The sequence below is a fragment of the Apodemus sylvaticus genome, chromosome 1 (assembly GCF_947179515.1).
Source record: "Apodemus sylvaticus chromosome 1, mApoSyl1.1, whole genome shotgun sequence".
Classification (NCBI taxonomy): Eukaryota; Metazoa; Chordata; class Mammalia; order Rodentia; family Muridae; genus Apodemus; species Apodemus sylvaticus.
Window position 1 is genome coordinate 104,251,199 of NC_067472.1, and position 27,790 is coordinate 104,278,988.

At 41.2% G+C, this 27,790-nt stretch overlaps 1 protein-coding gene across 13 annotated transcripts in view; it reads left to right on the top strand.

The window, feature by feature from the left end:
* LOC127664680 (T-cell ecto-ADP-ribosyltransferase 2-like) overlaps positions 1 to 27,790 on the top strand; it is a 154,146-nt gene that overhangs the window by 9,366 nt on the left and 116,990 nt on the right. For 2 of the 13 annotated variants that reach the window (XM_052156810.1, XM_052156826.1), the window contains exon 1: positions 9,299 to 9,353. The exons of 3 other annotated variants lie outside the window; for them this stretch is intronic. Coding sequence is in view for 6 of the 10 variants with exons in the window: in XM_052156935.1 (XP_052012895.1) it covers positions 17,005 to 17,087 (83 nt within the window). In the remaining 4 variants the exon portion in view is untranslated. Of the gene's footprint in view, positions 1 to 9,298; positions 9,354 to 9,389; positions 9,479 to 17,004; positions 17,127 to 27,790 lie in introns of those variants that run through there. 8 more of the 13 variants (XM_052156987.1, XM_052157046.1, XM_052156935.1 and 5 more) reach the window with 7 other exon arrangements.

Genomic DNA, 27,790 nt, shown 5'->3' on the forward strand with positions numbered 1-27,790 from the left:
ATGGAAAGAAGACCTTGAGTATCTGCACAAATGAACCAAGGGCTTTTCAGGAGATCTCAGAATGATCTTTGAATGTCTGCATAAACAGGTTACAGAAACCAAAAAAGCAGTTAGCCATATAACAATCACCATCAAAAGAAGAGGTCATGGCTGTACATTTCTGGTGAAGGTCACTGAGTCAGGGTTACTGGGAACGTATTTTCCAGGGATTGGAGTCAGAGTCAAATTGCTATTAGGTGTTCAGATGGATGCTGTGGTGGTTTGAATATGCTTGGTCCAGGGAGTGGCACTATTAGGAGGCATGGCCTTGTTGGAGTAGGCGTGGCCTTGTTGAGGGAAGTGTGTCACTGTGGCTGTGGGCTTTAAGTCCCTTGTCCCATCTGCCTGGAAGCCAGTCTTCTGGTGGCCTTCAGATGAAGATATAGAACTCTCAGCTCCTCTTGCACCATGCCTGCTGACGCTGCCATGGTGATTCTCTCCACTCCTAAGGTGGTGAATGTAGCTGGCTTTACCCCATGGATCCACCACACCCAGGCCGAGAAATTGGAAGCCACAGATGCTACTGGCAAGTGGACTGTCTCTCGCAATGGCGGCCCATTAAGTGTAAGGTTTATTGAGACCTGGAGCCTTCCACCCATGCTTCTCTACTTCCTCCTGAGTCTTATGATTGATATGAATACAGGATCATGGTCCAACCCCCCACAGCCCTCAGGCCTGGATAAGGGAACTGAGAAATATGGAGGGAAGGTGAAAGCTAATGTAGCTACAGACTGGCAACCCATATTTCATCTTGTGTTTTACTCACTGATGCCTGCTTTAAATGTCTGGTTGTACCGGAAAAAGGAAAGACATGGAAGTTCATCTTTTGAGACAAGAACCGAGTTTACAATTCTATGCATGCCTTGTTTCTGGACTCCCTAGTTGCCAGGAACAAGCGAGTTTTTTTTTTTTTTTTGAAAGACTTAGGATTGTAAATCAAGCTTCCTGAAAACACGTGGATGAATAAAGAAAGTCTCTCCTAGGGAATGTACAGAAGAATCATGGAATCTAATGGCCATAAAATTAAAAAATATGAAAATTCCATTACAAAGATTCTGGCCTTTGTGAAACAGGGGAGACCTGAGGAATCAGACTCTATGCCACAGGAAGGGACCCTGGGGATAGAGTTGTTCATTCCCAGACAGAAATTAGCCAGGATTGCTGGTTATACTTAGACACCAGCCCCAAGACTACATAGGGTTAGGGACTAGCCAGGCTATCAGCCCAAAATACATTATGACTGGGAGCAGACTAAATTAATATTAGAGGACTTATGAGGGTCTGAAACTTGTCTATTATATAAAAATTTTATCCTAGGCACATCCCCCTATTCTGATGCATGGTATTCTGCCTTGCAAATTTATTTCTCTGGACAACTGCAATATTAGTAGGCTCTGAGACTACTTGGTGGGTATATACTAATGGCTTGATTTAATGGGCCCCCGTCTGATCTTTTATATAGTGGAACAAATGAGAAATGATACATTTTAACATGGACATTGGGCCTCAAAGAGAGAGAGAGAGAGAGAGAGAGAGAGAGAGAGAGAGAGAGAGAGAGAGAGAGAGAGAGAAGATAATTGATGTCAGTCTCCGTTCTCTCAATTTCCCCAGCTAAGTGAGTACTCTGTTCCTGCACAGCACTGACTGGCCCTTTAGTTCTCCCTCTGATTAGATAAAGTGAGGAGTCCTGCATTTTACTATAAGCAGTATGAGTCCATGATTCGACTCATTTACATAGACTAGCAGGGAATGTACCAGGGACCCAAACCTTAGTCCAACTGATTCCATGATGGAAGTACTATTTAAGCCATAAAACTTACCATATAAACAGCGCCACCTGCCAAAACAAAAACAAAGACCTGATCCATTGAAGTTTATAGTACTGGGAAAGTCCCTAAATGTAGTTTGCTTTTTGGTTATGTAATTAAGCATTATATGTATATGTATATGCATATGTATATGTATACGTATACGTATAGTTGCTATGTCCTCTGTTGTTTCTTAATATCTGTTGGGGATTTCTTCCCCACTTTTTCAGTTTAGCTCTCAAGAAAACAACACAAATACTATAATTTATTAATAATCTGTACTATGCCGGGCAGGTTCTGAGCCAGTCCACATGTCCCAAGCTGTTCAAACCAATTAAAAGCCCCATCACTTGCTCATCAGTCCTGCCTGGGTGGCTTCAGCTATGGTCTGTCCTCAGGGTGATCTCCTCTTCAACGTGCTCCTAGCCCATCCCATCTCATGCCGACTTCCTTCCCCTTCCACCTCCTCCTCCTTCTTCTCATGATCTCCCTGGAGAGTCCTCCACTCGATCCTAAGTCCCTTCCTGTCCTGTCTGCCCAGTCATAGGGTTCAGCCTTTTACTAACCATCCAGGGGATATTGGGGAGCATTCTTTACAACATATTGGTTAGGACAGTGCCCCAAGACCAGGTTTCAGTCTGAACAGGGGCACAGAACTCAGCTTCTGAATACACAGCTCACAGACTAACCCCACCTTTTATGCCTTTTAGATCAATGAAAGGCTCTTTGTCTTACAATCATAAACTATACATAATAAAAGCAATTATGAAAACTATCCTGTAAGAGTTTCATTCACAATCTCCAGTCCATTTGAATTTGCCAATCTAGAAGAAAATGCTCTGTTACAGATCCTATCTTGGTGAGTTTGAAGTTATGTATCTAAATGATTTCTGTCATTCTTTTTATTACCTTTTTCTTGTCTGTAGCTGAGATCATCAAGGGGTCTTCCCTGTCATATCTGATTTTGAACATTTTGGAAGAAATCCATTGCTTCTATTTTTCCTTGGAAACATATACAAAGCCTCTTCCCCAGCACAAAACATTTCCTTCCCTCCACTTGGAAGTAAAGACATTTTTAATGAACACAGCCTGGCTTAATTCAGCAGTTTTTTTCCCAGTATCCAATGTCTCTCAGTAGCTTTTGTTTTACGTTTATTAGCATTCAACAATGTTTTTAAAAAAAGATTTATTTATTTCTTATATGTAAGTATACTGTTCCTGTCTTCAGACACACCAGAATTGGGCATCACATTGCATTGCACATGGTTGTGAACCACCATGTGGCTGCTAGGAATTGAACTCAAGACCTCTGGAAGAGCAGTCAGTGCTCTTAACCACTGAGAAATCTCTTTAGCCCAGCATTCAAGAAATGTAAAGTCAATACAGCAGTATGTAATCTATCTCTGTGTGGTTTGTGACTCCTTTTTGTTTGTTAAGCATCTCCTTTAATTTTCAGGTAGATTTCTCTACCATTGTTTGTCCTATAGGAGTGTGTAGTCTACCTAATATGCTTTACTTTATAATATGCAAAAACTGATTCATTTTGCTAGAGACATATGCTGGAGCATTGTCAGTCTTAATATGTACAGGTATTCCCATAGTGTCCATAACTTCTAATAAATGCTTAATCACAGAATCAGCCTTTTCAGAATTTAAAGCAGTAGCCCACTGAAATCTTGAACATGTATCTATAGTATGGTGCACAAGCTTTCATTTACCAAATTCTGCAAAGTGAAACACATCCCATTGGACAAATTTATTTGTGTACCTTTAGGGTTACTTCCTGCAGGAATTAGAGGTTTGATTATATAAAGAACAAGGAGGATATTTCCTTGTAATTTCCTTGGCTTGTTTCCAAATGATAGAAAAAAAATTTTTTTAAAATCTTTCGTGTCAACATGATATTTTTAAACATGAAATTCTGAAGCTTCAAATGTTTTTCCTAGCAATAGCTATCAGCGTTATCATTACCTGTGCTCGAGGGCCTGGTAGACCTGTATGGGATGTGATATGTATTATGTATAATGAATCGTTTCTAGTTTTGATTATTTGTTATAGTTGAATAAATAGTGAAGTTAATTTGGAATCATCCTAAATAGTTCAACTGTTTGTATATGCAAAACCACTCTTTGTACATATTGAGAGTCACTTATTATATTATGATATTATGAAAATCTAATAACACCAAAAGAATTCCATATAATTGTGATTTTTGAAATAAATCATAATGACTCTTAACGTTATCCGTTTTCTGATGTATATCCTGCCTTTCGTGATTTTTTGCATTAGTATAATCTGGAGGGGCACCAAAAATTGGTCCCTTTCACTATATGAGGGAGAATCCTATTAATTGTTGTTACAAATAGAACTTCCTTTCTGGATATTTGTCCAAAAAAAATTATAGCAAGCTATTTGTCAATGTTCATTTTTTGCCCACAAATGACACAATCTTAGTCTTAGGAAAAGGTACCACAGTTTCAGAGGGATCTATTTATGCTGACAAAGTCTTATTTCTACTTTAGGGTCAATTCAGAAACTTTTTCTTTTTCCTTTTTCTTTTTCTTTTTTCTTTCTTTCTTTGATTGTTTCTTTGCTTCTTTGTTTCTTTCTTTGTTTCTTTCTTTGTTTCTTTGTTTCTTTCTTTGTTTCTTTGTTTCTTTCTTTCTTTTCTTTCTTTTCTTTGTTTCTTTGTTTCTTTGTTTCTTTGTTTCTTTGTTTCTTTCTTTCTTTCTTTCTTTCTTTCTTTCTTTCTTTCTTCCTTCCTTCCTTCCTTCCTTCCTTCCTTCCTTCCTTCCTTCCTTCCTTCCTTCCTTCCTTCCTTCCTTTCTTTCTTTCTTTCTTTCTTTCTTTCTTTCTTTCTTTCTTTCTTTCTTTCTTTCTTTTTTGTGTTTTTTTGGGATAGGGTTTCTCTGTGTAGCCCTGGCTGTCCTGGAACTCACTCTATAGACCAGGCTGGACTTGAAATCAGAAATCTACCTGCCTCTGCCTCCCAAGTTCTGGGATTACAGGCATGTGCCACCACTGCCCTGCCAGAAACTTTTTCTATATAAGCTTTTAATTTTTTGCTCTATGTGCTAAAAATCTCTTCTAAGCTATGACATTTCATCTGCATCAAAATTCCTGTGGGACAATGAGTAGCAGGCAAGACAACTCAAACGCAGGCCATCTTTGGATCAAGATGATTTATTTGTGCAGCTTGTAATTTATTTTCTACCAGAGCCAATTCCCTTCCTTGCCTCAGCTGTTAATTTTCTTGGACTCTTTAAGTCTTTATCAACTTGTAAGGATTGAAACAAATTACCTTGCTCTCAAGAGTTAATTTCAATATAAGTTGAAGCAGTTGATATCTTCCAGCAAGTTCTTAAAATAATTAAGTGTTCTTATTTGATCGTTCCTAATTTGCACTTTCAGTGGTCAAATATTTTGTAGACCCATCACATATCCTAGATAATTAGTAGGATCTGCTCTTTCCATTTTTTTCAGGGGTAACTTTTAATCCCCAACATGTAGTTTCACTTCTGTCAAAATGTCCTTAGTAACTGAGGTATGTCAACCCAGATTATGTTTTTTGTCCATAAACACTCACTCTGAGAAAGGCTTGATACTACACTGTAATTGTCCCTAACACTCATTGTAGTTGATGACTGTCTAATAAAGACTTTCTATTGGCTTAAACCCGTGCCTGAGCAGGCTTCTCTGATGGGTCCCCACAACTCCTTCTTTAAATCCTTGACTGTAAAGCCAGAAGTTAGAGGCTGAAGCTGCTAAGTTCTGCTGCTTGATGTGCCTGGAATGTGGCCCCATCATTAAAATAATTTTCTTCAGCTTTCTGTTTTTTGATGGTTTCCTTCACTGCTTAAACTTTCTCTCAATTCCTTTTCTTGAGTTGGAAGATTGGTTGGGTGACATTTGCCTTGAGCTCATCCTTCCTTTATTCCATTTGGCATTAGGCTTTTCTTTAATTTTTTTATCTCCTTCAGCACCTGTCTTACCTCCATTACTCCTGACATCCTGATGCTCTTTTTCTCCTCAGTCTACATGTTGTATTTTCCCTTGCTCAGGTTGCTCCTTTTCCTTATAGAGCTGCATAAGAATGGTCCCTAGTAAGCAAAACACCAAGTTGCTAGTGAATCTGGCATGGTGCCTGATAAATCCTTCTTGTGTATTGCCCAAATTTGAACATCATAGGCTATTCTGTAGGTCCTTTCATTGGTCAGCCAGCTCTTGACATTCATCTTGGGAGTGTCTGTGGTATTCACTTGCAGAGGCAGGGGAATAGCCAGTAATGTAGTACTTCTGTTGTTAGTAGATAAAATTTAACTATAAAGTAGTATTTTGCTCTTAGAAGAGCTTACCTCCTAAATTTCTTTCCACCTAATGAAATGGTCTGTCAGTTACTTACTTTCATGTCACTACAAATGGTCCAGTACACATACTCTATATTGGCATATGACTATGTGATACCATGCCAGTGCCTAGGTTTCTCTCTGTTAATGAATCCCTTTTCCAAACACAGTTTAGACTTGCTCACTACTGACAGGACACGAACAGGTAATGGGGGAAGTGTTCTCAGCTTGAGAGCATGTCTTGCAGTTTAGTGCATTAGTGCAGCAGTGTGGGAAGCAGGAGGTGTAGGCAGGTGTCTCCTGACCAGACTGTATGCTGCAGCATCTGTACAATAATGTTGGCGTGATCTGAGCCAGCCAAGAGGAGGCTGCGAGAGTAGAAGCTTGAGCTTCTTAGTTAAACTGAAGACTTAATTTGACCTCAACAAGTAGTCTCACACCTTGAGCCACAACTTCCCAACCACCCACCATGCAGCTGGCTCCCATCATCAGGTAAGGTGTTTGTGACACAGCATGGTGAGTTTTAAACTCTCTCAAGACACTTTTGTCACCTCCTTTCTACAACCACCTTCCTCTTCCTCACACCCTGGCATTTGAAGGTTTTGTCTATTCTGCCCCTGAGAGTTTTCTGATTTGGGCTTTGAGCATCTTCCTGCTACAGTCGCCTCTCTTAACATCCTTCTTACTTTTTTTCTATTGTTGGGATAGGGTCTTGTGTATTCCAGCCTGATCTCAAACATGCTATGGAGACAAGGCTGTCCTTGAACTCCTGATCTACCTACCTTCACCTCACAAGTGATGGGCTACAGACACAGAAGTCACCACACCTGGGAACCCTTGCAGTTTTCAGGTTGGCATTAGAATTTCATGCCATTAGTTTAATATCAGTCATAAGGACCACACACTGATATTCTGTTCAATATAACAGTATGGGACTGTACAATAGTGTTAGGGCAAACCAAGACAGTAAGGTCTGCTGAGCTAGGATTGTCAGATAGGTCTAGAGCAAAGGGAGACTTAGGGCCAGGAGCAGTGATTTTATAGTCTCAGCCACTGAGGAGACTTGAGAACAAGACTTCATGGCAGCCTGGGTAACATAGCAAGACCTTGTCACCAAAAAGAAGGACAAGGAAGATAAGGAGAAACAGCAGCAGGAGGAGAAGGAGAGGAAGCAGGGGGAGGAAGAAGAAAGGGAGGAATGAGGGAAGGGAAATAAGAGGAGGAAGGAAGTTAGGGTTCTCACTTGTAGGATCCGAGAAACTGAGATCCCTTGAAATCTATGCCAGCACAAGCATACTCTCCTCCAAGTTGTATTTATGTGAAAATTCACTGACAAAAAAGCTGAATGCATAAAAGGTCTCATGGGTATTTGTCCAGAGCCATATTGGGGCAGTCATGCACTTGGTTGGAGTTTGACATTGGTCAAGGACAATCCCTGGCTTCGGGCAGGAATCTGCCATTAGGACATAATAGGGAAGTAGGTTAAAGCAGGAATTTTTATCCTAGGGTGGAGAAGCTCAGTGAAGGTTAAGTTCTTTGTTCCTCCAGGTCTAGGAATTCCTGAATTAAGCAGGTGACCCACCCAGCTGCCCGAGCAGTCAAGACAAGGACCTCCAAGAGAAGCTAGACAACTTCCACCAGAACTCAGCCTAGAGTCTGGGGGGAAGGGTTTGCCCAAACTGTTAAAAGGTCTGGCGCCATTAAAGTTTCCGGCCTTGATCAGTGAACGTTGTCTTGGCCCTTCTTTGCCCCTTCCCTATCCATCCCTCAGCTTCTGTTCCAGCAACCCAGTTCGTAATAGCTGCAGGCAGCTAAGGAATACAACAGGTATTGCATCAGTGGAATCTCTCTCCCTCTCTCTCCCTGTTCCTCTCTTTCCCTCTCCCTCTTCTTCTTCCTCCCCCTCTCCCTCTTCTTTTGCCTCTCCCCTTCCCCTCCCCCTCCCTTTCCTTCTCCTCTCCTTCTCCCCTCCCTCCCTCCCTCCCTCCCTCCCTTTCTCTCTCTCCCTTTCTCTCTCCCTTTCTCTCTCTCTCTCTCTCTCTCTCTCTCTCTCTCTCTCTCTCTCTCTCTCTCTCTCTCTCCCCCTCTCCCTCTCCAAATTATCTTCCCAAAACTTCATAGAATTTTGGCCACCTGGTCTCTTATTGTGTTTTCTATATACAATGCCACCTGGCCTCTGTGTTTAAAGACCCAGGAAGATGATGGATTCATTGTAAGGATGATTGAAAGCATCAGGTAGTTCCCAGAGGAAATTCTAAGGTTAACACTTAGTTCATATTCTCTAGTCATATGAGATACTTGTAGCCAGGAACAACTAAGGAGACAAAAATGAGCTTTAAAGTTGGTCACTTCTGTTCACCTTTCCCTAGGTGCCCTAAAGTTTCAGGTAATATGGTGGTAGTCTTGTTTAGTTGCCAGGATCTCACTGTGCATATCCTGGTTGGTCTCAAATTCACAGAGATCCTTCTGTCTCAGCCTCCCAAGTCCTGGGATTAAGGTTTGAGCACCCACAACAGGCTTTCCTGTATTTGTTAAAATGGAGTTTAGGGCAAAGTCAACCAACTAATGCTTCTCCAGTACCTACATAACACATGATGGCACACACACGCACACACACACACACACACACACATACACATACACACACACACACACACTCCTGTGGAGATTACAGAAAGGCCCTAACTCTTTAAGGAATAGATGCTGAGGGAGGGGTGTGGTTTGGTTGGTAGAATAATGATTGCCTAACACTCTGAGGGCCCTGTGTTTCATTTTAGCATCAATAAATCTAGTTCTATGGCAAGAGAATTAGTAGTTCAGATTATCCTCAACTAAATTACAAGTTAGAGGTTAATCTGGGCTAATGGGGATTTGTTTCAAACAAAACCATAACTCTCCTAAAAAACAAAACAAAACAAAACAGAACAACCCCCCCCCCAAACCCCAAAAACCCTCAGAACAAAAAATAGAAAATGGAAAAGGTACACGAACAAATACAACTTACCCAATTTGAGTTGTTCAGAAACTATCTGGAGGTCCTTCCAACCCAAACCTGAAACTGAAAGCACATTGTCCAGAGGATAAAAGGGCCATAGCAGTGCCTTCTGCAACACTTGCTTTGAGAAGAGGACAGAGACCCAGCTGCCAAACATCTTCTCAGGTACCTAACAACTCTGAACTCTCACCTGTGAAGGGGAAGGTCTCTAAAGTAGAGGGGACTCCAGAAAACTCTGAGGGCTGGAGTGGGCCCATGCAGTGGGATCCATGCCTGAAGGTCAGTTCTGGGTAAGAAATAGCCCAGGTAAGAAGAGATGGGGTCAGTTCTAGAGAAAGGCAGGACAGGCATTAGGCTATAAATGTTTCCAGAAAAATAAAAATACAATGAAGTACCATACAGTTTACCTTCTAGGTCCTGCAGGATGCAACGGGCATCCAGGTATAAACTCAGTTTCCTATGTACATAGACTTCTTTCTTCCTGTACTTCCTGGGCTTTTAGGCAAGAATATGATCATCCTTAAGCAAGTCCCACTTTCCTTCCAGCTACACGGAAACATCAGCTTCTATCTCTTCCTTGCTTTATTTATCCATTTTTCCTTCCAGAGTTTTAAAAGATATACTTTTAGAAGATACATAGTTCCTGCTGTATAGCTCAGTCTAACGCAGAACCCAAAGTCTTACTGCACCAGCACACAAGGTCCTCCTGCACCAGATCTCCTGCATGTTGAGAACATCGGCTTGTTCCTGTTTTAGTGTAGGATCTTGGAGATTGAGGGCAGATAGGAAGTGTGAGAGACAGAGAGTGAGAAGGAGGGAGGAAAAGTGGGATGGGGATGACAGAAGAGAGCACTGTGGATGTTTATGTTGAGGTCCAAGGTGTTAGCTAACCAGGTTTCCAGGGGAATTTGTCAGGCACAAATCCCAGGTCATGGTGGGGCTGAAGTGACTCATGCTGCACATCTGCAGCCTGTATGAGTTGTGAGGGCATCGGTGCCAGTGACTGAGGCTGTTCCATAGGGAAGCAGACAGCAGCCTTGTGAGACACAGACATTTGGATGAACCACTCTGAGGAACTAGAGAGGGGAGAAGTGAATGGAAAAGCCAGTCCAGGATGGCTGAGCCATGTGTCCTGCATGAGGAAGTCCCTGTACTGAGAGATGTTTCTGCTGGTTCTGGCATCTGGGATTTCTTAAATATGTTGCTTTCAGAATAGAGCTTTGAAGCCTAAGGTTAAAGTCAAGAAAGGGGTGGTTCTGGCTGAGGCTGGAGAAAGCTGGACAGTGGAGATATGCCCTATGTCAAGAGCCTTCACCCTCCATCTGGGTATGGCTCAGTGGAAAGGTGCTTGCCTGGACTGCATAATGTTCTGAGTTCAATCCTCAGCATCGATGAGTTGTCATCTTATGCTGTGCAGGACTTCCTCAAAGCAAACTGAGGTCTGGAGAGGAGGCTCAGTGCTTAAGAGCAGGTGCTTGCTCCTACAGGGGGATCAGAGTTCAGTTCCATCCCCTGTGTCGGGTGTCTCACAGGAGTCTGTATCTGCAGCTCCAGAGGATCTGACACCTCTGGACTGAGAGGGCACCTGCATTCAGGTGTACACACCACCCCCACCCCACCCCTGCAGATATACATGCATATTCATTACTAAAAATAAGAGAAATGAACCTTTATTCAACAGAAAGCAATCTGTGAAAAATTAGCTTGACTTTGAGTCTGGTGTCCAGGAATCTCCTTTGATGACATGTTTCCAGAGAACTTCCTATACATCCAAACTTCAGGAAGCCTTATAAGGAAATAGTGGGATCCTAAATGGCTCTGCTCTGAACACAAGGCCAGAGGAAATCGCTGTGTTTCTATTGCTGTCCAGAGCTTAATTTTACCATTGTTATTGTTTTTAGAGTCTCATTATATCTTAACGTGGCCCGGGACTTGAGCTTGGCCATGTCTGATTTATTCAGGGGGATTTTAAGAATTTAGGAAGGATGGCTAGAGTTTTGAGACTGCTTAAAGAAGGACACATAAGGGTTCACATCTTTGCCTGAGGAAAAGGAAATTGATAGGAGCATATTGCAATTAAAGAAAAAATAATTTTGTTGCTTATATATAGGAAAATGTTGAAGCAATACAAACATCCATTTTCTCAATGGCATAATTTCAAAATTCCAACAGTCATAAGGATTTCCGGAGTGATGTCATCAAGGTATAGGTTAATAAAAATATTAAGTTAGTTTTTGTAATATGTGTCAGATATAATATATGTTGTATTAAATTTTTTTGTATTTGTTTTTTAAGACAGGCTCCCTTTTGCAGTGCAGCCCTGTCTGTCCTGGAGCTTTCTGTGTAGACCAGGCCAGCCTGGAACTCACAGAAATCCACCTGTATCTGCCTTCTGAGTGCTGGGATTCAAAGTGTGCACCATCCACCATGACACTGCTCTCTTGTTGTGAGATGAGGGTCACATGTAGCCTACTGTGTCCTGAAACTCATCATTTAGTCTAGGGTGACCTGAGTTTCTGATGCTCCCATCTCTACATCTGAGAGGCTGGGATTATAGGTTGTGCCACCACAGCCAGTATGTGCGTGTCTGTGTCCATGAGTGCAGGTGTCTGCAGAGACCAGAGACATTATAACCTGGAGCTGGATTTACAGACTATTGTTAGCTGCTTGACCTGGTGCTGAGAATTGAACCCAATTCCTCTGAAAGTGTAGTGCTTGAGGAGTACTTGGTTATTTTTGGGTGATACTGATGTATTTTTGTTTTTTGTTTATTGAATTTCTATTACAATATTTATTTCTTTTTATGGACTGGACCAGCACCATTTTTTTTTGGCAAAGAATTCATTGTATATATCTGTCCATTCTATCTTTTATTGGAGGAAGCTCCCTGGCTGGCCAGGAACTCACTATATAGACCAGGCTGGCCAGAAACTGACAAAGTTACCTCTGCCTCCCATGTGCTGGGTACCACTACCCCGGGTTGTTCAATCTATCCAGACAGAAAGTTAAAGTAATGTGTTTGATATCCTTGAGAGTAGTGACTTACGCAAACAACAGCGATCCTGTGCTCAGCTCTTCTCTAACTGACTATAGTTCTTTTACAGTATTTAATAATTGTTTAAGGTTTAGTGTGTAGAGAAGGTGGGAACTGTCACTGCAGTGCAGAACTCAGCCTGTTGGCTCTGCAGTGTTCCCTAAAGACTCAGGCAGGAGAAGCCAAGCTGAGGAGGAACCAGAAGTCCAGCCTTCCTAAGAACAACTGGTTAGCCTCAATGTGCAGCTCCTCTCTGCCATTCTCAGGATGTGGGGAGAATATTGTCTTGTCAGGTTAAGTAGAAATTTTGTGGACAGTAACACAACAGGCTTAGATAATTATGGAGGGGAATTTTTGTGGTTTTCCAAACGCACAATGTAGGAAGGAATGAAGGGATGGGTAGCAGGCCATAGAGGAGTGAGCGCTCCTCCTCACGCTTTACCTGCAACTCGGGGGACACTTAAAATCTCCACCATCAAGAAGCAGTGAAAACAATAAACATTCATAAGACACAACTCTAATTAAGGCAGGCTGTGCTGGTCTATTAGCTTTCTTTTTCCTTTTCTTCATGTGCTTGCATGTGTGGGTTCATGCATGTGGAATCACCAGAGGACAACCTCTGCTCTCTTCCCTAAAGCACTGTCCTCCATTTTGGTAAGACAGAGTCTTTCACTGGCCTGAGACACATTGAGTAGGCTGTTCTGTCTAGTGAAGCTCGGGGGTCTCACAAACCCATCTCCCTCCAACTCCCAGTGCTGCAATTACAAATGCATTCACCAGACCCTGCTTTTCTCCTTAGGGTTCTGGGAACCAAACTCAGGTCTATGTTTGCAAGGCAAGAACTTTACTCACTGAGCTATCTCCTCAGTTTGTGTCTTGAATTACTTTCATAAAATTCTTGATGCTGCAAAGTTATAATCCATGTGCCTACTTAGTTCACAGTCTGATATCTGGAAAATATCATGACAATGCTGGCTGGTTAGGGCGTTTCCTGGCAGAGTCACAATATGGAGGAGATGCCTTTGCCATGTGCAGAAAGGCATACATGGAAAGAGAGGAAACCAGAGAGGCTGAGGCCAGACTTGTTCTTACAAGAACTGAGTAGGATCCTACGAGACTTAATTGATCTCTTCTGAGGGTGATAACCTCAAGGACCTGATCCCTTCCTAATAGACCTTACCTCTTAAAGGTTTCAGTACCAACATATGACCACACTGGGTACATTGGAGGACAATCACACCCAAATCATAGAACATAGTGAATACTGACATGATTAAGAGACTTCTTTCAGAGGTGTCAAGCTGACTGATTGCCACAAGATAGTCAAACACGAACAACAGCTAACATATCTGTGCAAAGGAAAACACCGCAGCCTATCAGAGATCTGCAGACATGCTTCCTGTTTTCTACTGGAAACCTACATGCTGCTCAGCTCTGTGTGTTACCAGGAATTATCAAAGCCTCTTCCAGTAAGGACCTCAAGCAGATGGGTTCACAGAGTCCTGATATGCAATTCAGGGGCAGTGTGAGCAGGAGTCTGGATGTGACTTAGAGATTGAATCATTAACCTAGAGCTGCTCCATCAACAGACTGTTAAACGACTGTGTGCACACCTCTTTCATTGTCTTATATTTGCTTGCAGCAGTTTTGAACTTGATGGTGACACCAACAATTTGCAAGTTCTTCCTAATGTGGTGGCTAACCCAGCAGGTAATATTCTCAACCTACATCCTGTTGACCTCACCTCCCCCGCCCACCTCTTTGCAATATGACAGTTCTCATGGTTGAGTCTGTGGTAGCAGATGCTAGAGTGCATGAACCTTAAAGAAGTAATGTAAAGATATTATTATATGGTTGTGTGTGTGTGTGTCGGGGGAAATGAACAATCTGCAATGATATATGAATGTGACAAGGTCATGATGAGGCCTCTTCTTTTGTGTGCTCACTAAAGAATTAATTGAATAAAGAAGGAAATATAGTATCTGTAAGCACAACAGAATCAGAGATCTCAGCCTTGCCTTTCTCCCATCTTATGATGTGATGAGTTTGTGTCCATCTCTAAGTCACGTGTGAGGTTGTATGTGACATCTCATGCTGCAGGCTCTACAGGTTCCAGCACAGGCTAGTAACTTAGCAAACTTATTGAGTAACAGAGGACCCTGCTTCTTTCTTTTAGGTGACTGGTCTGACAGGGACTACCATGCTGGACATGGCTCCCAATGCCTTTGATGATCAGTATGAGGGCTGTGTCCAAAAAATGGAGAAAAAGGCACCGAAGCTGTTACAAGAAGACTTGAAAATGAATAAGGAATTTAAACATGAGTGGGAAAAGGCAGAGAAAAAATGGAAGCAGATCAAAAATAAGAGTTACCCCAAAGGTTTCAATGATTTCCATGGAACAGCTTTGGTTGCCTACACTGGGGACAACTACAGCAGCTTTAATAAGGCTATTGGAAACTTCAAAAAAAAAAATCCTGCTAAGTTCCACTTTAAGGCCTTCCATTACTACTTAACAAGAGCTCTTCAGCTCTTGAGTAACCAGGGTTGTCGTTTAGTTTACCGAGGTTCTGATACCACATTTGAATACAATGGGAAGGGCTCTGTATGATTTGGGCATTTTGTATCCTCATCTTTAAATCAGAGTGTAGCTTTTTCTCCACCATTTTTCAGAGGTCATGAGACAAAGTTTTTCATCAAAACCTGCTTGGGGGTTGATATCAAAAAGTTTACCTACTACTGTGAGAAAGAGGAGGTGTTAATTCCAGGCTATGAAGTATATCACGAAGTCACAACAAAAAAGGAAAAGGGTATATCAAAATTTATCTAGACTCCCCGGAAAAGAAGAAAAGCAACTTTAATTTCTTCTATAGCAGTTCTACTCAAAAGAGACAGCATTAGCATCTCAGGTAAGACTGGGTCTGTATAGAAACAGAGCTAGAAGGGGACCTCAGCTAGTGGAAGAGAGGGTGCTCCCCTGTAGAAGCCACAGGAAGATCTTGCACATGTAGCATTGGTAAGCCCAGGGCACGCAGCTCAGTGACAGTGTGTCAGAAATGGTTGAAACAGTGAGTAACTTCAGGAGAAAGCTCTTGCCAGGGGCTCCTCATGATGAGTGACATGTGTCATCTGCAACTATTTCTCCATCCTTTCAGTCTAAAAATGTTTGTGTTTGGGGTCTCTATGCATGTGTACCCATCATCCTTTGTGGCCTAGTTCTTTCATCCCTGACCAGATACCTTATTCAATACAAGCAAAGACTTCTTCAATTTTGTCATGGCAATTTCCTTTCAAGTCACAATTCAAGTATCACTTATTATGGTAATCCTTCCTTAATACTTCCAGAAAAAATTACTGTACCATCATGCCTCTGCCATAGCTTTGGAGTCAGACTCAGTGATATTTTGGTTCAAACATCATTAGTTCTTAGCATATTACCAGCTATCTGTGCCTCTGTTTTTCCACTTCAGTATTAAAGACCCAAATAACAAATATTCTTGTAGGATTGCCTTTAGAATTAAAAGAAATTCATTCAAGGTATATTAATTGGCATGTAGATAGAATTCAACAAATGTTCTTTGATTTTGAATAGGAAGAACACTGTTCACATCTCAACCATTTGATTCAGTCTCATATTGATGAGGAACTCAATACTTACAGAAACACTCTTGCTTACAATCTAGAGACCTTGTCTCCCATCACCCACCACTCAGGATCTGGAGAGTGTCTGACTTACATCCTGACTCCACTAAATGTTGTCCAGGATTCTTATGTTTGACTGAGAGCCCAAGGAGCCACCCTGAAATGAGTTACAGTTAGAGGAGTGAGCACAGTGCAGTCTTAGGTCTAAGCAGTCCTGACACTCTGAAGGGTTTCTGCAAACAAGAGAAGTCTTTGGAGACAGAAGTAGAATGATGGGAAGTGATCACAAGGATCTTATGCATTTGCATAGGGAAATTTGTAATTTGCATCAATCCCAGGGAAGCCATGACACCTACCCAGGTACAGAGTCCACCATGAAGAATTTTGCCCTTCTGGGCCAAATGGTCCATGTCTAGTCCAGGGATGCTGAGGGCCACAGGTAAGCTCTAGTTCACACCAGCAGGTAAAGAAAACATGCTGCTTCAACAATAGACACCCAAAATCTTCTTCTTAAGCAAAGAAAGGAAAGCCTGTAGTACTCCCAAGAAGGCCAGGGAAGACTCTGAATAGGGGAGGCTTCCTATTGTTCTTGTTCTAGTTCTATTTCTTGTTTTTGTTCATGTTCTTGTTTTTTTATTTTTCTTCTTGTTCTTGTTCTTCCTCTTCTTCTTCTCCTCCCCCACTTTCTCCTCCCTCACCTTCTTCTTTCTTCTTCTTCTTCTTCTTCTTCTTCTTCTTCTTCTTCTTCTTCTTCTTCTTCTTCTTCTTCTTCTTCTTCTTCTTCTCCTCCTCCTCCTCCTCCTCCTCCTCCTTCTCCTCCTCCTTCTCCTCCTCCTCCTCCTTCCTTCTCCTCCGCCATCTTCTTATCATTATTATTGTTATTGTTATTGTTTCTATTACTATTTTAGGCAGTATCTTAGAGCACAGAACCTAGGAAGTGGTGGGAATCCATCCATTTGCTTACTCTCCTGGTATTCGAGTACTTTGTGAATCCTAAGGAAGCGGGAACAGTCTAGCCAGGCACCCTAGCCCTCTACAGCCTCTTGGGGTTTGAGCTATATAGAGAGTTCTGGATGTTTATGGGAGATATCCATGTCTTGAGAGATCCCACACTGATACATCTCTTTCTCCTCCCTTCCTCAGGATCCAGACAGAGCTGCATATTCCTGTTCCTTGTGGTTCTCCTCAGTTTTCTGGTCCAGCTGCTTGCTCTTGCTGAGCTGTAGCCCTCTCCTGTCTGCAGTTTGAGGGGTTGAGTGCTGAATGGAGGCTAATGGAAAAGTACTTGATTGATTAAGATCTATGGTGGGGGAAGGGTGGGATCCTTTCAGGGGAGGTCTGATTTAGCATTTATCACTTCCATAAGCATCCAAGGAACCCACTGGGTCAGTCACTATAATTTACACCTTACTTCAAATTTACTACCCTTTACAGTTTGCTATGATCAGAAGACAGTGTTTGTCTGTGTGGATAGCAGTAAGAGGTTTTTCTTGCTGTTATTGTTGTTGATTTGTTTTTTAAAACATTTCATTGATTTTTTTTTTTTTGTAAATTTAGTATCACACACTCCAGAGCCTCTGACCTTCCTGTCCCTTCATATGCACCCTCTGCCCTTGCAATCTCCCTCCCACCCCCGAAAACCAACCAAACAAAGAAAATAAAGAACACAAACAAAGCATAGAATCTCACGGTGGAAGCTCTACTATGTCATGATGTGTCCCACAGTATTCCCCCCGACCACACACCTTCATTACAATGAGTCATTGATCTGGTTCCAGGTCTCTGGAGACCTGAGACCCCATCCATACTGGATCCTCACCAGGACTCCTCCCGGTTATCCTGTTGCTGCCCTGTGACATGCAGCTTTGAATCAGTAGGACTGGCCCTTTCAAGCATCCCAATGGTTCACAAATAATGTAGATTTTTGGGTGGACCACCTGGAAGCCCTGGAGCTGGCCCTGGGTGGTTGCAGAGCAGATTGGCCCACTGCTCTCCCTTATCCACACCACCAGGGCAATCTCCTCAAGTACTGCTCTGGCTGGGCCACCCAGTACTGTCACTGGCAGGGGGCAGGGTCACCTCTCCTGCCCTCATGCCCTTAGGTCGATTACCTGCATCCATGGCTCCATAGCCAGCTCCACTGTGCTTCCCAGTTGACCTGCAGGGCCCAGAGGTCATCGAGGGCTGGAAGAGCTGTCTTGCTCTCACTCCATCAGGCCATCTACCCTGCACCCTGACCGCTAGTGCCAGCTCCACTGTGCTTACCAGGGGAGGTGGGGGGCCCACTTTCCCAAGTTCTGCAGTCAGCAAAGTTCAGGCCCAGCTCACTTGTTCTCAAGACCCCGGGGGAGTCAGCTTTCCCCACTACCTCAAGGTGGCAATGGGTGATGGGGCAGAGGCCATTATACCCCGGCTCAGATCACCACATAGATGAGTGTCGGGTTCACTCTCCCTAGTGCTACAGCTAGGGAGGGGTCAGAGCCAGCTCTTCTGCTCTTATGACCTCTGCCCCACCCCCACCCCCTCATGGCAAGCTACTGCAGGTGGCAAGGGGCAAGTTGGGGTAGTGTCCATGCCACCTCACAGGAGATGAGAAGAGGCAGGGGTCAGCTTTGTCACACTCAGGATCTGGACCTGCTCACCAGTCCCCCACTACCCACCAGGGCCAGTTCCAATATGCTACCCAGTCAAAATGCCAGGCCAAATCTAAGGGTCTCTTCTAAGCACTGCTGTTCATGGGTGAGAAGTGGAAGCAGCTCTCCAGAGCCAGTGGGGGGCAAGAACGGCTCAGCACAGGCCCCTGGACATCCACTTGGTCCTAGGGACGCTGCTGCCCACACCAGGACCTTCCCGTGGTCTCTGGGGTAATATGAACCGTGGACATTGACAGAGCTCCAAGGCCTGACATGGCCCTCAGTGGCTGCATCGGCAGGGACTTCACCATGGCCTCGAGGTGGCTCAGCTGGCTACTCGCGACAGAGTATTTCTCTCCTCCCTTGCATCTCTAGTTCCATCTCCCTTCACAATGTGTGAACTGTCCTGCTTCTCCTGTCCACACTTGTACACTGTAGTGGCTCCTGTTGCAGGCTGGCCACACCGCTTGTGGGTCTCTGGTGGCTGCAAATTGGTCTTCTCATTGTGTCCTGGATTTCCTGGATGTTTTGCGTTACAAGCTTTTTGCATTTTGCATTTTCTTTAACTGTTGAGTCCATGGTTTCTATGGTATCTTCGGCATCTGAGAATCTTTCTTCTATCTCTTGTATTCTGTTGTTGATATTTGCATCTATGGCCCCTGATTTCTTCCCAAGGTTTTCTATCTCCAAAGTTGTCTCCCTTTGCGATTTCTTAGTTGTTTCTACTTCTGTTTGTAGATCCTGGATGGTTTTGCTTAGTTCTTTCACTTGCTTGTTTGTGTTTTCCTGTAATTCTTTAAGAGAGTTTTGTGTTTCCTCTTTCATGACCTCAGCCTGTTGACCAAAGTTCTCCTGTATTTCTTTAAGTGATTTTTGAGTTTCCTCTTTATTGGCTTCTGTATTCTGAATTTCTTTCAATGATTTTTGTGTTTCCCTTGTAAGGGTTTCTAACTTGTGATCCATTTTCTCCTGAATTTCTTTAAGAGATTTATTTATGTCCTTGATGTGTTCCTGTAACAGCATCATGACCAGTGATTTCACCTCATACCAGTCAGAATGGCTAAGGTTAAAAACTCAGGAGACAGCAAGTGTTGGCGAGGATGTGGAGAAAGAGGAACACTCCTCCACTGCTGGTGGGTTGTAAGATGGTACAACCACTTTGGAAATCAGTCTGGCGGTTCCTCAGAAAACTGGACATGACACTTCCAGAGGACCCTGCTATATCTCTTCTGGGCATATACCCAAAGGATTCCCCAGCATGCAATAAAGAGACATTTTATCCTAGGCAAGTCCCTTTATTCTGATGCATGCTATTCTGCCTTGCAAATTCATGTCTCTGGACAACAGCAATATTACTTGGCCTCTGAGACTACTTGGTGGGCATATACTAATGGCTTGATTAAATGTGCCCCTTCTTGTGCTTTACATAGCAGGAAAAAAGAGAGATGAAACATTTCAATATGGACCCAGGCCTACAAGGAAATAAAGAAAGAAAGTAAGAAGAAGAAAGATAGAAAGAAAGAAAGGAAGGAAGAAAGGAAGGAAAGAAGGAAGGAAAGAAGGAAGGAAAGAAGGAAGGAAGAAGGGAAGGAAGGAAGGAAGGAAGGAAGGAAGGAAGGAAGGAAGGAAGGAAGGAAGATAGGAAGAGTTGTCCCCATCCACATCCCACTCTGGCTGGAGCAATCATACCCACCTCAACAGTACATTATCCTTTATCTTGGGAGATAAAGACAAAGTAGACACATTAATCAGGATATACAAATATTAAGATTTCAATTACTGAACAAAAATAACAGAGTGCTTTGTAGAAGTGGTCCTACAAAATTAGAAAATTTTAGAGTTACTTCTCATGAGAAAAATGGAGTATGTATGGCTTTGGGAGAAACATGTTGTTTTTATTCTCATTGACAGGAGTTGTTAGAACAAAATTGTCATGGATAGGGAAGACAAGACAGACAGAGAGAGAGAGAGAGAGAGAGAGAGAGAGAGAGAGAGAAGGGAGGGAGGGAGAGAGGGAGAGAGAGAGGAGAAGAAGAAGACAAAGAAGAGAAGGAGGAAGAGAAGGAGGGAAGGGAAGAGAAGAGATGAGAAGAGAAGAGAAGAGAAGAGAAGAGAAGAGAAGAGAAGAGAAGAGAAGAGAAGAGAAGTGAAGAGAAGTGAAGAGAAGAGAAGAGAAGAGAATTGATGTCAGTCTCTGTTCTCTCGGTTTCCCTAGCTTAGAAAGTACTCTCCTACAGCACTGAGTGGCCCCTTAGTTCTCACTCTGATTAGATAAAGTGAGGGGTCCTGCATCTTACTGTAGAGCAGTATGAGTCCATGATTTGACTCATTCACATAGACTAGCAGGGAATGTAACAGGGCCTCAGACCTTAGCCCCGACTGATTCCATGATGGAAGTACTATTAAAGCCATAAAACTCAGCATGTAGCTAGGACCACCTGTTATAATGAAAACAAAGACCTGATCTTTTGAAGTTCATAGTACTGGGAAAGTCTCTAAATGTAGTTTGCTTTTTGGTTCTGTAGTTATAGTATTATATTTTTCTTGGGGGAGGGTTGCTATGCCCTCTGTTGTTTCTAAATCTCTTTGGTGATTTCTTCCCCTCGATTTCAGTTAAGCTATCAAGAAAACGACACAATGATACTATAATTTATTAATAATTGGTACTATGCCGGGCAGGTTCTGAGCCAGTCCACACCTCTCAAGCTGTTCAAACCAATTAAAAGCCCCATCACTTGCTCATCAGTCCTGCCTGGGTGGCTTCAGCTATGGTCTGTCCTCAGGGTGATCTCCTCTTCAACGTGCTCCTAGCCCATCCCATCTCATGCCAACCTTCTTCCCCTTCCACCTCCTCCTCCTTCTGCTCATGACCTTCCTGGAGAGTCCCCCACTCAATCCTAAGTCCCTTCCTGTCCTGTCTGCCCAGTCATAGGGTCCAGACTTTTACTAACCATCCAGGGGATATTGGGAAGCATTCTTTACAACATATTGGTTAGTACAGTGCCCCAAGACCAGTTTTCAGTCTGAACAGGGGCACAGAACTCAGCTTCTGAATATACAGCTCACAGACTAACCCCACCTTTTATGCCTTTTAGATCAATGAAAGGCTCTTTGTCTTACAATCATAAACTATACATAATAAAAGCAATTATGAAAACTATCCTGTAAGAGTTTCATTCACAATCTCCAGTCCATTTGAATTTGTCAATCTAGAAGAAAATGCTTCTCTTTTACTGTGGAAACATATACAAAGCTTCTTCCCCAGCACAATACATTTCCTTCCCTCTACTTGGAAGTAAAGACATCTTTAATGCACACAGGCTTTTTAAAATTTAATATATTCTTCATTTACATTTCTTTTCTTTTCTTTTCTTTTCCTTTCCTTTCCTTTCCTTTCCTTTCCTTTCTTTTCTTTTCTTTTCTTTTCTTTTCTTTTCTTTTCTTTTTTTTTCCTGAGACAGGGTTTCTCTGTATAGCCCTGGTTGTCCTGGAACTCACTCTGTAGACCAGGCTGGCCTCGAACTCAGAAATCCGCCTGCCTCTGCCTCCCAGAGTGCTGGGATTACAGGCGTGCGCCATCACCGCCCGGCTTCATTTACATTTCTTTCTTTCTTTTTTTTTTATTGAAAAGGGAAGTAAAAACACTTTATGATAAAATTAAAGATTTACATGGAAAATATTTCAGATAAACACTTTAGAATTGACAATTTTCATGGAAAATTAAAGAGTAAAGTGGTAGACATGTAAAACATTGCTAAATTAATTGAAATAGTGGATAGAAACATTTTATGATAGAACTGAAGATTTACATGGAAAATACTTCTGATAAAATTATAGAAAAATGTAGAAAACATTTTAGAATTGACGATTATCATGAAAAATTTTATATAGATATAATAATGGTAGGCATAAAAGTATTCCTAAGTTGATTGAAAGTGGAATTATAAACATTTTCTGATAAACTTGAAGATTTACATGAAAAATAATTCTAATAAAATTGAATAAATATATAGAAAAACATGTTAAAATTAAAGATTATCATGGAAATTATACAGATAAAGTGATAGGCATAAAGATAATTCAAAGTTGCTTGAAGGTGGAATTATAAACATTTTCAGATAACATTGAAGATTTACATGGAAAATATTTCTGGTAAAATTCAAGAAATATATAGACAAACACGTTAAAATTGACTATTTCATGGAAAAATTTACATATAAAATAGTAGATATAAAAACTCTAAATTAATTGAAGGTGGAATTAGAAATATTTGTAATAAAATCAAAGATTTACATTGGAAACATTTCTGATAAAATAGAGGAAGTATATAGAAAGACATATTAAAATTGAAGATTATCATGAAAAATAATACAGATAAAATGGTAGACATTAAAAACACTACTAAATTAATTAAAAGGGGAATTACAAACATTTTTTGATAAAATTTAAGATTTATATGAGAAATATTTCATTAGTCTATGTCTTTTTATTGGGGGAGCTGAGTCCCTTGTTGTTAAGAAATATTAAGGAATAGTGATTGTTGCTTCCTGTTATTTTTTATGTTATTTTTATGTTTGTGTGGTTGTCTTCTTTTGGGTTTGTTGGAAGAAGATAACTTTCTTACTTTTTCTAAGGTATAGTTTCCCTTTTTGTGTTGGCATTTTCCATCAATTATCCTTTGTAGGGATGGATTTGTGGACAAATATTGTGTAAATTTGGTTTTATCATGGAATATCTTGGTTTCTCCATCTATGATGATTGAGAGTTTTGCTGGGTATAGTAGCCTGGGCTGGCATTTGTGTTCTCTTAAAGTCTGTATGAGGTCTGCCCAGGATCTTCTAGCTTTCATCATCTCTGGTGAGAAGTCTGGTGTGATTCTGATGGTCTGCCTTTATAAGTTACTTGCCCTTTTTCCCTTACTGCGTTTAATATTCTTTGTTTAGTGAATTTGGTGTTCTGATTATTATGTGCTGGGAGGACTTTCTGTTCTGGTCTAGTCTGTTTGGAATTCTGAAGGTTTCTTATATGTTCATGGGCATCTCTTTCTCTAGGTTAGGGAAGTTTTCTTCTATAATTTTGTTGAAGATATTTACTGGGCCTTTAAGATGTAAAGCCTCGCTCTAGTCTATACCTATAATCCTTAAGTTTGGTCTTCTCATTATGTCCTGGAGTTCCTGGATGTTTTGGGTTACCAGCTCTATGCATTTTGCATTTTTTTTTTTTGACTGTTGAGTCAATGTTTTCTATGGTATCTTTGGCACCTGAGATTCTTTCTTCTATCTCTTGTATTCTGTTGTTGATGCTTGCATCTATAACTCCTGAATTCTTTCCAATATTTTCTATCTTCAGAGATGTTTTGCTTTGTGATTTCTTTATTGTTTCTACTTCCACTTTTAGATCCTGGATATTTTTGTTCAGTTCCTTCACTTGATTGTTTGTGTTTTCCTGTAATTCTTTAAGGGATTTTTGTGTTTCCTCTTTAAGAGTTTCTGCCTGTTGACTGATATTCTCCTGTATTTCTTTAAAGGAGTTATTTAAGTCTTTCTTGATGCCCTCTATCAGCATCATGAGGTATGATTTTAAATCCGACTCTTGCTTTTGAGGTGTGTTGGGGTATCCGGGACTTGCTGGGAGAACTGGGTTCTTTGTTTTTCTTGTTTGTTTTGTTTTGTTTTGTTTTTCAAACAAAGGGTTTTCAAACACAGGGTTTCTCTGTGTAGCCCTGGCTGTCCTGGAACTCACTCTGTAGACCAGGCTGGCCCTGAACTCAGAAGGCCTGAGCCTGCCTCTGCCTCCCAAGTGCTGGGATTAAAGGCGTGTGCCATCACTGTCCGGCGAGAACTGGATTCTGATGTTGCCATGTGGCCTTGACTTCTATTGGTAGGGTTCTTGTGCTTGCCTTTCACCATCTGGTTGTTTCTGGTGCTAGTTGGTATTGTTGTCTCTGGCTTGAGTTTGTTCCTCCTTTGGGCCTATAAGCCTGTGTCCTTACTCCTCTGAGCTCAAAAGTGAAAGCACTGCTGGAAGATCACTCTCTCCTGGCAGGCTATGCAGAGAAGGCTGTGGAGTCTCTCGGCTCCCTGGTGCAAATGGTGGCAGGAAGACTTCCATCCCAGCTCTCCATTGATGTTATGCCATGTGTGCTCCTAGCTGGTCCCCTCTAGAGAGAAGGTGGAGATCTCACGTCTGCGCTCAGAAGTGAAAGTGCTGCTGGGAGACCACTCTCTCCTGGTGGGCTGTGCACAGAAGGCTGTCCTCCAGTCCATTTGAATTTGGCAATCTAGAAGAAAATGCTTGGTTATAGATCCTATTTTGGTAAGTTTGAAGTTCTGTGCCTAAATGATTTCTGTCATTCATTTTATTTCATTTTTCTTGTCTGTAGCTGAGATCATCAAGGGGTCTTCCCCTGTCATATCTGATTTTGGTCGTTTTGGAAGGAAACCAGCACTTCTCTTTTCCTGTGGAAACATACAAAGCCTCTTCCCCAGCACAACACATTGCCTTCCCTCCACTTGCAAGTAAAGACATCTTTAATGTACACAGGCTGGTGTAGTTCAGAAGTTTTGTCCATGATCCAGTGTTTCTCAGTAGCTTTTGTTTTTCGTTCATTAGCATTCAATAATTTTTTAAAAGATTTATTTATTTAAATGTAAGTACACTGTCGCTGTCTTCAGACACACCAGAAGAGGGCATCACATTGCATTGAACATGGTTGTGAACCACCATGTGGTTGCTAGGAATTGAACTCAAGACCTCTGGAAGAGCAGTCAGTGCTCTTAACCCCTGAGCAATCTCTTCAGCCCAGCATTTAAGAACTTTAAAGTCAATACAGCAGTATGTAATCTATCTCTGTGTGGTTTGTCACTCATTTTTGTTTGTTAAGCATCTCCTTTAATTTTCAGGTAGATTTTTCTACCATTGTTTGTCCATAGGAGTGTGTGGTCTACCCATAATATGCTTTACATTATAATATGCAAAACTGATTCATTTTACTAGAGACATATGCTGGAGCATTGTCAGTCTTAATATGTACAGGTATTCCCATAATGTCCATAACTTCTAATAAATGATTAATCACAGAATCAGCCTTTTCAGAATTTAAAGGAGTTACCCATTGAAATCTTGAACATATATCTATAGTATGATGCACAAACTTTACCAAATTCTGCAATTGAAACACATCCCCTTGGCCAAAGTTATTTGGGTACCTTTAGGGTTACTTCCTGCAGGAAATAAGAGTTTGATTATACAAAAACAAGTAGGATATTTCCTTGTCTTGCTTCCAAATGATAGAAAAATCTTTCTTTAAATCTTTTGTGTTAACATGATTTTTTAAAAATGAAAATCTAAAGCTTCAAATGTATCTCATAGCAATGGCTGATCAGTGTTATCATTACCTGTGCTAGAGGGACTGGTAGACCTGTATGGGATGTGATATGTATTATGTATAATGAATTGTTTCCATTTCTGATTATTTGTTATAGTTGTATAAATAGTGAAGTTAAGTTGGAATCATCCTAAAAAGTTCAACAGTTTCTATACGCAAAACCACTCTTTCTACATATTGAGAGTTACTTATTATATTAAGATATAATGAAAATCTAATAACACCAAAAGAATTCTATATAATTCTGATTTTTTAACTAAATTATAAGGACTCTTAACCTTATCTTATTTCTGATGCATACCCTACCTTTCTTAATTTTTTGCATTAGTATAATCTGTAGGGGCACCAGAAATTGGAGCCCCTTTTATTATATGAGTGAGAATCCAATTAATTCTTGTTACAAATTCTAGTTGTTCTTTGTGGGTATTTGTTGTTAATTTCTACCAAAAATTACAGCAAGTAATTTTTTGTCAATGTTCATTTTCTGCCCACAAAAGGTACCACAGTTTCAGAGGGATCTATTCCTGCTAACTGGAAAAGTCTCATTACTCATTTTAGGATCGATTTAGAAACTTTTTCTATATAAGTTTTTAATTTTTTTCCTCTGTGTACTAAACACTTCCTCTAAGCTATGTATTTCATCTACATAATAATTTGTGTGGGACAATGAGTAGAGGGCGAGACAACTCAAACCCAGGCCATCTTTGAATCAAGATGTAATTTCTTTTCTACCAGAACCAATTCCATTTCTTGCCTCAGCTGTTAGTATTTTGGACTGTTTAAGTCTTTATCAACTTGTAAGGTTTGAAATAAATTATCTTGCTCTCAAGAGTTAATCTAAATATAAGTTGTAACCAGTTGATATCTCCCAGTAATTTTTGGAAATCATTAAGAGTTCTAATTTGATCTTTTCTGATATGCACTTTCTGGGGTCAAACATTTTGTAGACTTATCATATGTCCTAGATAATTAGTAGAATCTCCTCTTTGTACTTTTTCAGGAGCAATTTGTAAGCCCCATCACGTAGTTTCACTTCTGTCAAATCATACTTAGTAACTGAGGTATGTCAACCCAGAATATGTTTTTTTTTTTTGTCCTTAAAAGCTCATTCTGAGAAAGGCTTTATACTGCACTGTAGTCTCTTGTTAGAGTACATTGTAGTTGATGACTGTCTAATAAAGACTTTCTATTGGCTTAAACCCATGCCTGAGCAGGCTTCTCTAATGGGTCCCCCACAACTCCTTTTTTAAAATCCTTAACTCTAAAGCCTGAAGTTAGAGGCTGAAGTGACTTAGTTCTGCTGTTTGATGGGCCTGGAATGTGGCCCCATCATTAAAATACTTTTTCTTCTGCTTTCTGTTTTTTGATGGATTCCTTCATTGCTTAAGCTTTCTCTCAATTCCTTTTCTTGAGTTGGAAGATTAGTTGGGTGACATTTGCCTTGAGCTCATCCTTTCTTTATTCTGTTTGGCATTAGGCTTTTCTTTAATTTTTTTTTATCTCCTTCAGCACCTGTCTTACCCCCATTACTCCTGACATCCTGGTGCTCTTTTTCTCTTCAGTCATCATGTTATATTTTTCCTTGCTCAGGTTGCTCCTTTTCCTTATAGATCTGCATAAGAATGGCCCCTAGTGAGCAAAACACCAAGTTGCTAGTGAATCTGGTATGGTGTCTGATAAATTCTTGTATGTTACCCAAATTTAAAAGTCATGGGCTATTCTGTAGATCCATTCATTGATTAGCCATCCCTTGTCATTCACCTTGGGAGTATGTTTGTGGAATTCACTTTGAGAGGCAGGGTAATAGCCAGTAATGTAGTATTTCTGCTGTTAGTAGATAAAATTTAACTATCTAGTCATACTTGGCTCTTAGAAGAGCTTACCTCTAAATTTCTTTTCAGCTAATGAA